Source organism: Scardinius erythrophthalmus, assembly GCF_964197995.2.
Source record: "Scardinius erythrophthalmus genome assembly, chromosome: 23".
Lineage (NCBI taxonomy): Eukaryota > Metazoa > Chordata > Actinopteri > Cypriniformes > Leuciscidae > Scardinius > Scardinius erythrophthalmus.
The window spans coordinates 28723051-28740447 of NC_138243.1; the positions used below are offsets into that span (position 1 = coordinate 28723051).

The following is a 17397-nucleotide window of genomic DNA, read 5'->3' on the forward strand; positions in this document are numbered from 1 at the left end:
TACAGATATGAAAACTTATTCGTAATCCGGTATAACGTGTGTGTTTTTTTTTTTTTTTTGTCGTCTATTTTTACGTGATTATAAAAACAGTTTTTTAAATTACAGATCTCTGGTTTGATTTTAACTTAAGAAAAGAAAGGCTGAAAAGAAGCATGCAACAAATATTTTTTAGACAAATTGGATTTTATTGTGTTTCATACTTGTTATTGTGTACTGAAGCATTTCCTTACTGTTTGAAACATCCACCCCCATAATTATTCTTCAGTGTTCGTATGAGGTTAGGTCTAGACTAAAATATAGTGAAAGTCCAATTATTCTGGAAATACTGCCTGAATTCTCCCTTTGCAATTAAAGTAGTTTAGATCTGACTCAACCCAACTCTATTTGTTAATCTACTGTGATGAGCAATTGTGAAAATAAATACGTTTTAATTAAACTAAAGTCTGAAACAATTTTGGAAGGTTTGCAAACGGTAGAATGTCGACTTGTTTTGGATTTAATTGGCGAAAAATATTTTTGTCTTTTTCTCAGGGACCATTTTATATTTTCTAATGACCTGTTTCTGAACAATTGCATTGCAAGATGGGGATACAGAGAATTAAGTGTCATAGGTGGAGTCAAATTACATAACAAATCACAAGACATGTAATATACATGTATATATTCTTTTCTTTTTGTTTTGTCTATTTTTTAATCCACAAGAAATAACCACATTTTGTTTAGTGATGAAGTTGGCCAATAAATATAAGTTCATCAAATCATAATGTATTTGTCATTCTATTTTGATAAGCAGTCCCAATATGCAAAAATACACTCTGCTCAATCATTTTTAATTGGAATATAATTATATATTCTATAATTTTATATAATATATAATGTTTTGGTTTGATGGTGTGTTTTTGACCCACTGCTACAGAGGCCGCTATTTCTTCCCAACTTCAGCTGAAGAAGGCTTATGTCATGAATAATTAAGTAGACATGAGGACGTAGCCTGGTGTACGTCCTGAAGCGTCGAATCACGGTTATTATTAAGCCAGTCCTTTACGTAATTAATATTCATGAGAGCGTTCACTGCTGCGTTCAACGTGTCGTCGCAAGCAAGCACATAGATACGGTTTATTTTTAGTTATATTATATAAAACGTAATGTGGTGTGTTATAAGCTCCAGCATGTAATACTAGAATCTGAGCGCAAAAAGGAGGCGTTTTCACGTCAGGAAATCAGATATTGTGATTGACAGCTGCGTAGTTTCACTTTCAGTTACCTATAGGATTTCGCGCGCAGGTTCGTTCGAAACGTTTTTGTCCGATGAATTCGAATGTAAATTAGATACATTGTATCATTTGTGTTTTTATTTCTTTGTGACGTCTAAAGTTCGTAAGCAGTGCTCATGTGTGTTATTGATAACCAAATTGACAAGCGCATGTATCCAAAAGAAAGCTGATCTTAAACTTCTGTTTTTCATCATGCTCTTCTCCCAGTCTCGCGGCTTAAACTGCCTTATATTTGCCATTTTATTCTGTATTCTTTTAACTGGCAACCATGGAATGACTGTCAACACGGACACAAATGTGGTGCCTTTTCCCTGGGACAAGATGAGGTTGCCAGAAACAGTGAAACCCCAGCACTATGAGCTCCTGATACACCCCAACCTGACCTCGCTGACCTTCACTGGTGTTGTCCAGATCCTCGTGGAGGTAGAGCAGGACACCAGAGCCATCATCCTCCACAGCAAGAACCTTCAGATCTCTAAAGCACAGCTTTTAGAGTCCAGACATCATCGGGATCTTCAAATCAGTGAGTTTGAAGCCAATGAACAGATTGCACTCTTCGCTGATGGCTTCACATTTGAGAAAGGAAACCATTTGGTGCATTTGGAGTTCTACGCCAACTTATCAGACAGTTTTCATGGCTTTTATAAAGGCAGATACACCACGAATAGTGGAGAGGTCAGGTATGGGAACCACGACATTAGTGCTTTTGTGATTAATTGGTAGTTTGAAGAGTAAACACCCCTCAAAATTATATTTTTTCCCTACAGGATGATGGCGTCCACTCAGTTTGAGGCGACACATGCTCGAGCCGCCTTCCCTTGTTTTGATGAACCTGCGTTCAAAGCCAACTTCACCATCCGCGTGCGCCGAGAATCGAGGCACATTTCCATATCCAACATGCCCAAGGTACACATAACTGAACCTTGTATTAAATCTGGGTATGATCTTTATGGAGCAGGTCACATTGGAGTCAATTTAATTCACCAAAATCACAATGAAAAACCAAAATAAAATAAAAAATGGGTATAATAGTTCTCACACACTAAAAATAAATAAACATGAGAACATATGAGATTTTTAAAACACCCTACACACCTTACACCCTCCGATGACGATTTTTACATCACGCGGACCCTAACGAGCCGTTGCGGATGCAGAAATTATAACACTAGCTTTTCAAGTACGCTAAAGACACATTACACTCACCCCCCTAAAGCTCACTCCCATCCGGGTCACGGCACCAAATGTAACCAGTCCTAATTGACCGGGATTCGAACCGGTGTCTCCGGCGTGCGCGCTTATAAGGATGCTAAAACCGCTGCCGCTAGCGCCTCTTGAGATCAGGGGAGTGAGGTTTACACGTAATACACGCACAGCTCTTACTGGCCTGCGTCCCTTAGACTCAACCCCCTAAACCTCACTCCCATCCGGGTCACGGCACCACACGTAACTGGTCCTCCTCAACCTGCTCCGAGTCTACGTCCGTTACACCTGGCGCTCCTAACCTCAAGATCATGGATTTGATTACCAGTGAAATTAACATTCATGAACTGATAGAAATGTACGGCATCAATGCAGTGTAAATTTCTTCTTATTAAAGCATCTGCCAAATGCATTAATGTAAATGTAAACTCCCTTAGTGGTTTGTTGAGAAACTGACACAAAATATAGTACTTCAAAAATAAAAAATACAAATGGGTTTCTGTGCTGCTGCCGTTAGCCATGATGAACCATAAACCATGATCAACATCATAATTGTAATGCACAATTTTGTATTTTGTACACACATTCCACAGCTTTGTAAAGTCACTAAATATCAAGAAAAATAGGTTAGCCAGTATTTTCCGGCAAATCAAAAATGAATCATCAAAATCATTAACCAACATAACGGTCAATAGCTATGTTCCCATCCACCTATTTTTATGCAAATTTTGGGATATCGCATAAAAAAACACTGGATGGAAACACCAAGATGCACATAAATTCTAAAAATGTGCATGAAAAATCTATATGCCTAATTGAGGTGGATAATTTTTTTATTCGATAAGAGGACATGCATAAACTACGATGGAAACACATTTTTCAATGCGCAACAAAAAACTTTGGATGTGATTGGATAACTGGACTAGCCAGCGGACCAATTACATCGTATGTTTGACATTATTAAATGCCTGAGCTAAAGTCTGTCATCAGAATGATTTGGTTTAATTCCCTCCGAGAAGCGTCTCACATGATGGAGGATAAAAGAGCCACAGTTTCTTCCCCGATTTTGCAGCAACTTCCATTTTTGCCAGAGACCAATTTCCCAGGAAGTGACGATTTTGTTCTCTTGAACACATGGGATGGAAATGCTAATGTTATGCGATATTCCAATTTTGCACAAAAGTTAAATTCACAACTTTGGATGTAAATTTATAAATTGCACACTCTGCAATATCATTAATTGATATTGAACTCAGTGATCTATTTTTCATGTAAAGTAAACTAATAAAAGATTATTTCCTCCAATAGCTGAGAACTGTAGAGCTGGCTGACGGGCTACTGGAGGATCATTTCGACACGACGGTGAAGATGAGCACCTACCTGGTGGCCTTCATCATCTGTGACTTCCACTCCATCAGTAAAAAGAGTCAGCATGGAGTTGAGGCAAGTCAATAAAGCATTATAAATGCACTTTACAATACACCCAGACCTGAATAAAACTGTGGTTTCACTCCTCATAACCTGAATCCTGGTGTAGATATCCGTGTATACGGTTCCTGAGAAGATCAGCCAGGCGGAATATGCTCTGAACACCGCCGTCACACTGCTAGACTTTTATGATGATTATTTTGACATCCCGTATCCACTTCCCAAACACGGTTAGTGTGAAAGTTCAGCAGTCACCATCTTTACTGCTGTTGAAAATAGCATGCATACTTTAGTATGCAATCTGGCATGAAATAATGCAAAGCTGCAATCAGTATATTTATAGGCTTTTTAGGAGTTGACTATATTTATCTTTTACTTGCAGATCTTGCTGCGATCCCAGATTTCCAATCCGGTGCTATGGAGAATTGGGGTCTGTCGACATACAGAGAGTCCGGTTTGCTATTTGACCCTGAGAAATCCTCTTCCTCTGACAAACTGGGCATCACCAAAGTCATCGCCCATGAACTGGCCCATCAGGTTGATATTTCTGTTACTAATTTAATCTTAGTACGAGATCACGTACAGCTAGTCGGCCTCTTTCACAAAATATATTTAGTTTATGCCTATATAACTGTTCATTATCCTGCTTATTGCACGACTACTTAACAAATAAATACATAAATAGAGATTATTTTAGTATGTGAGAAGAAAGAGAGATATGTGGAAACACTTCACAATAAACTCTCGTTTGTTAACATTAATGTATTATCTAACAATGAGCAATATATTCATACTCAAATCTTTGTTAATGTTAGTTAATAAAAATGTTCATGTTCACAGTACATTAATGTTAACAGATGCAACTTTTGATTTTGAAAATGTATTATGTTGAGATTCACATTAGATGAATAAATGTTGTAGAAGTATTGTTCATTGTTATTTATGTTAACAAATAAAACCTTATTGTAAAGTGTTACCAGATATTGGAGACATGAAACTAGCAGAGATAAATAGGATATCAGTTGTCTGGCAGTTTAGCTTCATCATACACAAATATTTGACTACTGAATGATGTAATTGATGGCTAATCATTCACATCTGTTATCCAGTGGTTTGGAAACCTGGTTACAATGCAGTGGTGGAATGACCTGTGGTTAAACGAGGGCTTCGCCAAGTTCATGGAGTACGTGTCTGTCAACATCACCCACCCTGAGCTGCAAGTGGTGAGACCACGCATCTTTACATTTAATACAACTATCTAATCGTTGAGGTTAAGTCATAAGCTGTGGTTATGTGAATACTTCACACGCTGGGCTTTTTAACATAATTCTGTGTGTATTTGACCATTCAAGTGCAAAAAGCTGTGAAAGAGAACTGAATTCAGGATTCAGTGAGAGAGGCGGCTTTCTGCGTGTGCGAGTAACACACTTACCCTTTTTCATGGCTTATTGCGCTTTACTCTTTTTAACATCAAGCATTGCACATCCTGCTCTTTTGATGCATGTTTCTTCATCACTTTAAAGTGTCAATAACTTGTACTATTGCTGTGCTATGTACATACGGCAATAAAAACGATATAGCAAAATAGACACTTTATATCTTCACCAACAATGATGTCCGGCCTAGGAAACTGACATCTGCACCCTTTATTAAAATATTATGAAAAAATATGTTAAAGTCTTTGTAAGCATATTAAATATTTACAATTTTATGAAAAATATGTTAAAAGATTTTGTAAGCATATTACATATTGCAGTTGTGCTTGGAAGTCGATTGTTTTATTTGTGATGATAAGACATTGAAACATGCCAAATTGTGCAGACTTTAATAACTGTTTATAAATATCAATAACTGATTATGTTAAAGTCAAAGTGAGGGTTTTTTTCTCTGTTTTTTTTTTTGAATAGTAAAATAAAACCTGTAGCTGTAGTTTGTTTTTATATATATTAATAAATAATTTTGTAAGATAAATACCTTAACCAAGTTTAGTGTTTTGTTCTTCCCTAATTTCTAATATATGATACATGATATTATATGTATGACATGATATGTTATATGATGATATTATCTAATTTTTATATATATATATATATATATATATATATATATATATATATATATATATATATATATATATATAAACAAAATCAAATATTTTCCTCATATTTTAAAGGTTTAATCGAACTTATAGACACATTAAAAACAAATGCCCCCTCCGCACATCACTTTCAGCCTTCATTGTAAATCATCACACTGCCCAGCCCTAGTTGAGATAGTGGTATGGTCATTTCAACAGAGTCTGACTGATATGTAACTATAACAGAGCTGATATTATTCAGTGTCTCTATTTTAGGATGATTATTTCCTGGAGAAGTGCTTCACCGCCATGTCAGTGGACTCTTTAATCTCCTCACACCCCATTTCCACCCCAGTGGAGAATCCTGCGGAAATCAGCGAGATGTTTGATGACGTTTCCTACCGAAAGGTACACAAGCACTTTATATATCTCTAATAGCGGTCGACCGCTGTGGATTTTTTGATGCTGATACTAATATCTTAGAGAGCAGGGTGGCCGATTATAAAGCCGATATATATGATATTACACTATTTAAAGGTACACTATGTAACTTTTGGTCCTATAGAAGTTAAAAAAACAAAATTGCATTTTTACAAAAAAGTTAGTAAACCTTTAATTTTAATAACATGCATAAACATTGCTGCAATGAAAATTTGATTTATTTAACATATTTGCGACTTTTTTATAATATGAATCAATATGATTTTTTTTTTTTATTGAGCTTAAAAAATAAATTTAAGCTTTAGCAACTTCTTGATTCTGTTATCCTTTTATGTTCACATCAGGTGCTGGTATTCTCAGCACTGCCAAAATAAAAGTTCCATCTCTGTCAAAATAAAAGTTCCATCTCTGTCAAAATAAAAGTTCCATCTCTGTCAAAATAAAAGCTGATTCTGACACTTAGTGACCAAACAGAAAAACTTAAAAAGGACATTTAAAAATGCCAAATATCGGCCATGATGATATATTGGTTGTCCACTGATCTCTAAAAGCCTTCTTGTGAATAATTATCTGTAATATGGCTACTGGTTGTTCATCATCTCTCAAGGGAGCGTGTATCTTGAACATGCTGAGGGATTTCCTGACCCCAGAGGCTTTCAAGTACGGTATTATAGACTACCTGAAGAGACACAGCTACCAGAACACCGTCAATGCTCACCTCTGGGAAAGCCTTACCAATGTGAGTGACCTCTGTTGGTTCCTGTGTATGTTCTCCAGCTCTCAAACCAATGCTCTCGGGTTCAAACGCATTTCAACCTTTTCAGATCTGCACTTCTGATGGACTGGACTCGGGGAGACTAAAACTCGATGGATTCTGTTCCAAAGTTAGGGCTGAATCTCCAGCTTCTGTGAGTGCTGCATTAAATAATATAATATGTAGCAATCATTTATCATTTTTTTGACATGATAATATATAATATATATAATATATGACATTAAATTATATAATATGACATGAAATATTTTATATGACATGACATGATATATTTTATAATATATATTATATGATATATGACGTCATATGATACATATTATATATATGACATGATATGTTATATGATGATATTATCTGATTTATATATTATATCACACATGATATATGATATGATATATATGACATGATATGAACCACAAAACAAATAAATGATTCAGTTAATGTAGTAAAACAATCCTGTTCTAGCTTGTAATGTAATATGTTATATTATATATCAGGTCATATCATTTCATAATATATCATATGAACCACAAGTAAAATAATTCCGTAAATGTAATGAATCAATCCTTTTCCAGCAGAAATGGTTCATGGAGGACAGTGTTGACGTTCGAGCCATCATGGACACCTGGACACTGCAGGAGGGGTTTCCTTTAGTCACTGTGGAGGTCAAAGGTCAAGAGGTCATCCTCAAACAGGAGCGCTATCTTAAAGGAGAAAAATCTTCAAAGACTTCAGGGTATGCATAATGCATACTAAACAAAGATACCATGTGAAACTATTCAAACAGTATTATGCTTTAAAAATGGTATGTTACGGCATTCTGATCAAATAAGAAGTAAAAAAAGTAGATATAATCATTGGCAATTAGGGTTGGGTATCATTTGAATTTTAACGATTCCGATTCTCCTTATCGATTCTGATCCTTATTGATTCCTAATTTCGACTCCAGTAAGGTAAAAAAAAAAACACATTTCACATTCGCATTTATTCTAAGTCTTATTGCAAAACATTTTATTGTAGCTGAATACCATGAACAAAAATACACAAGGAACTCTTGCCTGTGGTTTAAAAATACCATAGCAAAAACAACTAGCCTAACTAATATAAATTTAAAGCATTATTACAGACAATTAAACACACAGTAATTAAAAAAGACAAATAAACAAATTAGCAATCACACAATTAATACAACTGAACAAAGATACCGTTTTAAGATTTTCAGGTATTCAAGTACACAAACTAATTAAATGAATTATTTAAATAAAATATAGGCTACATTACAAATATAGTTACAAAAGTTATTCAGTCAAGAACAGCAAGTGAATTTTCTCTTTGTCTTTTGTTGTTTGATTAACTTTATTATTATTATATAGAGACAGCTGTGGGAATTTTAGGCTGCTGTCACTTTAAGAGCTGCAAGAACTCCAATATACTGTTACACACGTTTTCTTTGTTCCCTGTTTATGTTCCAGGGTTCCCACGGGTCTTTGAAATTCTTGAAAGTTTGTGAATCTGGCAAAAAAAAATTCAAGGTCCTGGAAAGTTTGTGAAAATAAACACACATAGATACAGGTCCTTGAAAGTGCTTCAGAAAATAAGTTTTTGAACAAAAAATCCATATTATTCCCTCCGGTCCACTAATGTGTTATTTCACCAACACTTCGTGGCCTATGCGCACTAGCTTGCTTGATTTATGTTAGTTACGCGCATTTACACGTTACGTTAAGTGCTTCCCCCATGAGGCACTTTGTGTTTTACGTTGCCATGACTTTTCCGCGTGCACGAAACTACTACGATGGTACCTCAACGTTTGTTATTGGACACAACAAATGTATCTCCACATTAAGTCCTTGAATTTGAGGGTATTGGACCTGGAAAGTCCTTGAATTTGAAGTTAACCAAGGTGTGGGAACCCTGATGTTCACTTAAGACAAAATAGCGATAGCACATAAGCAATAATATTATTTGTTGTTCGTAACTGATGTCTCATAGTACGTCAAGCTTCCTGTGGCAGGTCCCTCTGACTTACATCACCAGTCACAGTAGTGCAGTGCAGCGATTCCTGCTGAAAAGTGAAAAAGGTGCGTGTCACGGCATCAAATATTAAACTAACCCAACATTTTTACTTTCCTAGCATGTTGTTCAGCGTATGTTGAGATCTGACTGTGTGTCTCCAGATGTGCTGTACCTGTCAGAGAAGGTGGATTGGATTAAATTCAATGTGGACCTGCGGGGGTATTATATTGTCCACTATGAGTCGGGAGGCTGGGACGCTTTGATCAATCAGCTCCAGCAGAACCACACAGTGTTCAGCAGCAACGACAGAGCCAGTCTCATCCACGACATCTTTCAGCTGGTCAGGTGAGGGAACGTCAAACAGCAATGCAGTGAATTTCTGTAATACGACACTTTGGATTAAATGGAACTGGATACATATGTGACCCTGGACCACAAAACCAGTCACATGTCGCACGGGTATATCTGTGGCAATAGCAAAAACTACATTGTACGGGTCAAAATTTTCAATTTTTCTTTTATGCCAAAAATCATTAGGATATTAAGTAAAGATCAAGGTCAATGAAGATATTTTGTAAATTTTCTACCGTAAATATATAAAACATTTATTTTTGTGAGTGGATGCTGCACAATCGCCAACAAAAATGAACAACTTTAAAGGCAATTTTCTCAATGTTTTGATTTTTTTGCACTCTCAGATTCCAGATGTTCAAATAGTTGTATCTCAGCCAAATATTGTCCTATCCTAACAAACCATACGTCAATGGAAAGCTTATGTATTCAACTCTCAGATGATATATAAATCTCAGTTTCAGAAAATTGACCCTTGTGACTGGTTTTGTGATTCAGGGTCACATATTTTTAATGTTCCAATCCAATCTGACTTCTGACCTGTAATGCTGCCTGAATCATAATCATACACTGTTCGTTCGTTAGCCAGAGGAGAACTGAGCGACTGAGCCTGTGTTCTCCCAAGATTTCTTTCTCTCTCCATTCTGTCAGCTGATTGTGGTTCCCTTGCCACTGTCATCTTTGGCTTTTGGCTTGCTTAGTTGGGGACATTTAATATTACAATACAACAATATTACTGATCTCCCTGCATTGACACCATTATATGAGAACTGAACTGAGCTGGACGATAACATTATGGTTTTCTCCAGAGTGGCTATATATATAAATTAACTAAATAAAAAAAACTTACAACAAAAATAAACCATCACTGAACTTACTTAAGATGGACTATGACACTATTTTCTGTACAGCAGAAACTAACTTTGTTACATTATTTTCCTGTTATCTCTGTAAAGCTGCTTTGAAATAATCTGCATAATAATCCGCTATATAAATAAATGTGACTCGACTTGACTACTGCAATAATGTACAGTAGTTAAAAATAATGTGTGTTTTGAACAGTAAAGCATGTTAATCTTTTCTATTTCACCCAAAAAACAAAACAATGAACTTTTAAATTATCATCACATGACGACTTTAAAATATATCAAATCAAGTGTCACAAACACACTTTTCAAGCAAAACATTTGACAGAAATCTTTATGAAGATAAAAACTATTTGTGTGAACTAGAGGAGAACTGACTTCATACATCTACTAAAAATCACCAGCTGATTTGAAGACATCGAGACTTCATATGTGATGAAGAAATGTGACGTTAATGAAGAGATCATGCAGCATTTGAGCACAAACGACACTTTTTTTTTAAAGAAAAATTATATTAAGACATTTAAATTTGTGTCAGTCATTGCAGACCTAGCTGATCCATGTTCTTGCTGGAATATGTTTGTCTTTCCTTCAGCATAGAGAAAGTCCCACTGGATAAAGCTCTGAATCTGAGCTTGTACCTCAGTAAAGAGTCTGAGATCATGCCAGTGACGCAGGGCTTCAATGAGCTGGTGCCGCTTTACAAACTCATGGAGAAGAGAAACATGGAGGAACTGGAGAACAAGATGAAGGTAGTGGTTGCAAAAATGATCACTTGTAATGTTTTGGATGTTAAGATATCTCCGTTTAGACATTACATTTCAAATCTTTGGTTTGGATGAATAAATCAAAGTACAATTAATCATTAATTAAAAGTTCTGTTTAACTTGAAGAGATTATGACAGAAATATATTACTATTGTACAATAGAATGTACTTCTCGAAGTAACAATAAATAAAACATTATTTTTTTAAGGAAGTCAAACAGTATCACTAGATTTTAAACTTATGTTTTGCAGCCAAAAAATGAAAGGAATTGTTTAAATTTCATTTGATTACATTTTAAAAGATTCAGTTGTTAAACGTTTTTGATTACCACTGTTTAATGATAAAATACATTATTACTATTAAATAAAACAAAAAACATTAGTATTAGTATTCATAAAAAAAAGCAACAACAACAACAGCAACATTACAGATTTTTGTTAATAATAAAACACATTTCATAGAGCCCTATTATTTATTAAATTTTATAACATTTTTGAATTAATAAAGTTTTATGAATTCAATTGATTAGACATCCTTTTTGATTTTTAAAATTAAACTATTAAAACAGAATCCAGAAAAATTCTAATTGAACACAGAAATTTGGGAAAAATAAATAGTATTTCATAGTGTACTATATTTCAACAAACTGTTTTTGTTTTAACAGGGTCATTTAGTGAAGTTATTCAAGACACTGATTGACCGTCAGCACTGGTCTGATGACGGATCTGTATCCGAGCGGATGCTCAGGAATTATCTGCTGTTGTTTGCCTGTGTCCGCCGTTACCCGTCCTGCGTCCACACCGCCACTGAACGCTTCCAGAAGTGGAAAGAATCTGATGGCAAACTGCGGTAAGAGTTTGTTTGATTCACACAACATCCACATTATACATTCTGCATACTATTTTAACTCCATTTATATCGTTTGTTCGGTTCAGGCTGCCTGCCGACGTCAGTTTGGTGGTCTACACTGAGGGAGCGCGCACAGATGAAGGTTGGGACTTCCTGTTGGAGAAATACAAGCGATCCACCTCACCATCGGAGAAGTGGATGATTAAAGCCGCCCTTGCGTACACTCCATTAACTCACAAGCTTCAGTGGTGAGTCTGGATGCATGAGGCTGCTGAGGTGTCACATGACATTTTCAGAGCTCACCCAATCATGACATGGAGTATGAATCATTAATGAAGATCAAAAGGTCAACATTTTTGGCATATTTATCTGAAAAGATCTTCACTTTAAAAGTCAAGCAAAAGCATGACTCAGTTCTTACCTTTTCCATCCTGAGTGTCATTAAGAGAGTCCTATTATGCTTTTGTTCGTCTCTCTTTAGTGTGTAATGTTGCTGTTTGAGCATGAAAAAGCTCTACAAAGTTCTTCTCTATATCAGTGTCAGTGTTTCTGAACTCCTGAAACGCCTCCATTGTAGTCTTGAGTTTCTTCTGGGAACGAACACGTCACAATATTCCTCATTTAAATAATTAATATGCAGAATAAAGGGGCGGGGCCTGGTTGAGTTAGTTAGTAGTGTGTTAAACTGGCGGTTATGGTAAGGGGCGGGACATTTCCCAAACACACTCGAAGTGCTCAACCAATCACAACACACTGATCCAGCTGACCAATCAGAGCACAGTGTGCTTTTCAGAAGGAGGGGCTTCATAGAGACAGGAACTAAACAGAGCGTTACTGACAGACTGGGAAGAGAGGAGCTGCAACAATGGAGAATATGGGGAAATAATGTGTTTTTTGAACATTCAAGCATGAAAACTTATTCTAATAGAGCCCAAAAACAAAATCAAGACTTTGAAAAAGAGTGTAATATGTAAACCTGCTCTATGCTGTGTTTTTCTTGCTCATTCTGTCTAGGCTCTTGGAAAGAAGCATTGAGGGAGAGATAATGAAAACTCAAGACCTGCCGTCACTGGTCGTCACTGTCAGTAAAAACCCAAAAGGCTTCAAACTCGCCTGGGAGTTCATGAAGACCAACTGGGGGAAGCTTGTGAAAAAGTGCGTAGCAGATATCTGTCTGAAACATTATTATTGCTTTCATATCTACCTGAAGACCTTATTATATGATCAAATAAATCTTACACTCTTATGACACATCATGGCATGATAGATAGTGAGTATTAGTGGTGTATTGAATCTAAATCCTGATTTCAGGTTTGATCTGGGTTCATCTGCAATATCTCGCATGGCGGTTGGAGTGACCGATCAGTATTCCACCAGAGAAATGCTTGATGAGGTAATGTTGATCGGTCATTTTGGTGACTTTTACATATATTTTCCTGCTTAAAGGTGCACTGTGTAATATTTAGGAGGATCTGTTGACAGAAATGCAATATCATGAACCGTTATGTTTTTATTACCTTAGAACAGTGGTTCTCAACCTCTCCTGCAGGGACCCCCTGACAGGCCATGTTTCTGTTTTAACCCTGAAATGGCACACCTGATTCAAATAATGAGTAGTTATTAGAGTAGGAAGAGTAGGAATTAGTCAATTAATCAATTAGTCAACTACTCATTAAGCCTTTAACTAATTGAATCAGGTGTGCCATTTCAGGGTTAAAACAGAAACATGGCCTGTCAGGGGGTCCCTGCAGGAGAGGTTGAGAACCACTGCCTTAGAATGAGCCATTTCTATCCACACACACCGCGGGTCCACTTACATCGACATGTTTCTACGGTGGCCCTAAACGGACAAACGTTGTTGTTCGTGCAAAGAAGCTAGCTAAAGCTAAAGTCAGCGTATAAAACACTGACACAATGATAAACAAGTAACAATAATATTCGCAATCACATATCGTTTTACTGAACAATCAAGTAAACCTAATTTCTTAATTCTTAGCCTCATTGCTTAACTGGCTACTCTCTGCTGTCTCAGACGACGACATCACTTCCTGTCGGCCACCGTAACTTCTGTTTGGTGCAGTTCGCAATCTCACCACTAGATGCTGCTAAAAATTACACAGTGCACCTTTAAAGTATGGTGCAAAATGAGCTTATAGTCCAAAAAAGTTAATGAAATGGTTAAGTGGTGACAGCTCAAATATAAATTGAAATATTGTATTAATTATAGTCCATTGCTTGGTTTTTATTCCCCACCAAGTATTAATTTTAAGAAATTCATTTTACTTTTGATAAACACAATGAAAACTCAGTTATCCGTATCAGTGATATATAAAAAGCTGTTTTGTTTTATATAAAGATGGTCATATGATCTTACAACTCATGGGCGTCAGATTAATGCCATGCATAACCAAAAGCGGTGAAAATCCAAGAGCATGAAGCAGTTGTTTGTGTTGTTCCTGTAGGTTCAGACTTTCTTCAGTTCTCTAGCGCAGGATCAGGGCTCTGGGCTCCGCAGCATTCAACAGGCCCTGGAGAAAATCCAGCAGAACATCCTCTGGATGGACAGGAACATCCCACTCCTGAAAGCCTGGCTGGACATGCAGTCAGTGCAGGATTGAGTCCTCACAACTCTAGAGACTTTAGGAGGTGTGTGTGTGTGTGTGTGTGTGTGTGTGTGTGTGTGTGTGTGTGTGTGTGTGTGTGTGTGTGTGTGTGTGTGTGTAACTCCAGACTGCACCTATACAAGGGTCTTCACACTGGAAGTGTATTTGATTCAGCTCTGATATCATGATGTTAAACATGAACATTTAAATTGGCTGTAATAAAATGTGTCTAAAGATGTGAAATGTTCATGCAAAATATCAACTTAATTTAAAGCTGCAGTCCGCACTTTTTCCTCTCTGTTCGAAATCTGCAATTGCAGTTATTCGCGGAATTATCAACTTTACGTGGGTTGTTCCTCGGCACTAGCCTGGAAATCCAGACCTAAATCTAAAAGATTAATGGTCTGGCGTCGACTAATGAAAATCGGCCAGCTCGAGGGGCGGCACTAAGCATGCATTTGAAAATCTCACTGCACGCAATTGGATAACACTACGACCAATCACAACAAGTTATCACTTAGCTACCAGCGGAGCTAACTGGTAGATTAGACTCTTTCCGTATCCGGTCGGCAAAACAGCAAAAATGCCCTTCTTGCAAAGGAAGGATTCGAGTGCCGTCTTCTGTGCCTCTTTTAGATAAAAAGCCAAGTCTAACTCGTTCATTGTAGCGGCCAAAGCCGTTTCAAACAACTGGTGTTCATCCATAGCCATCTTGCAATGTTTACTAATGACTTCGACGTCACAGCGCTGTCGTCTTCTGTTTAGCTCGCCTCTGGCCCGCCTATATCAGATAACCCGATGTGATTGGTGCAGCTCGGATACAAGGGCATATTTAATGAGCTTCATTGCTCGACACCAGAGTAAACTCACTGAGCAAATTCAACTTGTGCTCTCGCGAAAACTCTGGATTACCAGGGTACCTCGGCACGGCACAGCGTGGATGAATCCAATGTTTTGAGGAGAATGTGCGGCTATCAGTCGCCGCGCCGGTGTGGATAATGGCATTCGGAATCACAGATTCTGCTTTTTGGAAGGATGACCAGCAAAATGTCTTCTGAACAAGTAAGAACATCCACTTTTGTTCTGAGCAACTAAGGGGAAAAAAGCATTGCAGTAAATCGCGCTGATTAAATCAAACGATCGCTTATCATATCACGTCAAACCGTGCAAATTATACTTTGTTCTCAAATTGTTAATGTTAACAACATCAGCATTGCGTGACTACAATTAATGCCCTTCCAATATTTGTCCTTGTTTTCGCATGGACCAGATGCAGTCTCTTTTATTTTATTCTGAAGCCGAAGTCTTCTGCGTTTTACAGCGGATGAATCTCTAGTTGTCACTGGTGATTGTCGTTTGAACCTTTCTGGATCTGACATCAAATTGATAAGTTTAATTATATCAAGTGCTGTGAGAAAAGGCTATAAATCTCCACCTCCAGCATCCTCACACTCATCGCCGACTAGCCGAGACTCTTCTTTATGTGGACAGATGTGACGTAACGACGCAAACACATGCTCGAATTTCCCGCTGAAATCCACCAGTACCACTGGAATTAAAAACATTATTACAAGCTTACAGTTTTGAAACGAGCTATGGCAAGCAGAGAGTTTTGAACACTGGCTGGTTATGTACTTGCTCAAAAAATTCTTTTGGATAATTTTTAACCCAAAAAAGTTACGGAATGCAGCTTTAAGTAGTGATGCACTGATTATTATTATTTTTTTTTTTTTTTTCAGAAACATCAAAACTGAAATGAAAGTTTTCATTTATCCAAATAAAATAAAACTGTGAATAAAGTCTAATTTAATAATCAACACTCAAATTAAAATAGTCGTAAATAACCATTAAAATGTCAGAATTTAATTCTATTCAATATCGATTAATTTGGGTATGCATCAGGTACAACACGTCAATTATTCTCAAGAAAAAAAAATCTCTCAAATAATGTTGTAAAATAGTGAACAGTTGGTACATTACCATAATATTAAAGGTTCAAATGAACTGATTTCTATACAAATATTTAAAGTGAACACAAGGCAGTTTTTATAACAACAACATTGATAACTTTTTAATGAAATAATTTTTGCTTCAAATCCATTTTGTTTTTTTTATCACAAATGTGTGAACGCCTGGAATAAACACTGGTTTTTAGGACAGATTTACTCAAATGCATTTAATATTGAAGAACAGGGCTTGGGCTTATATTGAGCAAAATGCTAAATGTTATTTTTTCAAGTTGACCAGCGAGATCTGGACGCTGAATGGCTTTTCTGAGGTAAATGTAACGTTACGTGGCGTCCTCCTTAGACCCAGGAATAAACTTTTGTACTCTATAGTGGACATTATATTTGAGTGAATTTCTCTGACAGCATTCATGTCAGTTTAAGTTTGGATGTCCTGTAAAGAGCACATTCAGGGCTTTTCTGGAAGTTTCACCATGAAAACAACTTCTCCTTGGTCTTTTAAAAATGACTAACAATTTAGTGATCAAATTTAGCACTCTAATGGAAATATAATCATATTTTTGTGACTCATTTTCAAAAAAATCTCAGGAAAATATGTAGTTTAATTCAAAACAGGGCATTGATTTCATACATGTAGAGGACACAAGGACTTGCATCATGTTTATCAGGCATTTGGGACACACAAGTGAACGGAAAGAAATTATAGACCAATATTCCTATGAAATATGAGATATTCTTATGAAAATATTCCCAATGATTACTCCCATTATTACACGTCTT

General features: G+C 36.5%; 1 protein-coding gene across 2 annotated transcripts; it reads left to right on the forward strand.

Annotated features, from left to right (window-relative positions):
- The first annotated feature begins 1035 nt into the window (after positions 1-1035).
- On the forward strand, positions 1036-17211 carry erap1a (endoplasmic reticulum aminopeptidase 1a). Of its 2 annotated transcripts, none has more exons than XM_081354093.1 (18): positions 1036-1954; positions 2042-2180; positions 3786-3920; positions 4015-4135; positions 4288-4442; positions 5015-5128; positions 6259-6390; positions 7031-7162; positions 7248-7331; positions 7774-7934; positions 9191-9279; positions 9376-9559; positions 11027-11183; positions 11863-12047; positions 12134-12295; positions 13062-13202; positions 13359-13440; positions 14510-17211. In XM_081354093.1, exons 1-18 carry the CDS (start codon positions 1467-1469, stop codon positions 14663-14665), a joined length of 2817 nt encoding a protein of 938 aa, XP_081210219.1. In that variant the 5' UTR covers positions 1036-1466; the 3' UTR covers positions 14666-17211. The 2 variants fall into 2 exon arrangements, with proteins under 2 accessions (XP_081210219.1, XP_081210220.1); XM_081354094.1 differs by having other exon boundaries at positions 1055-1954; positions 7777-7934.
- Positions 17212-17397: the final 186 nt, after the last annotated feature.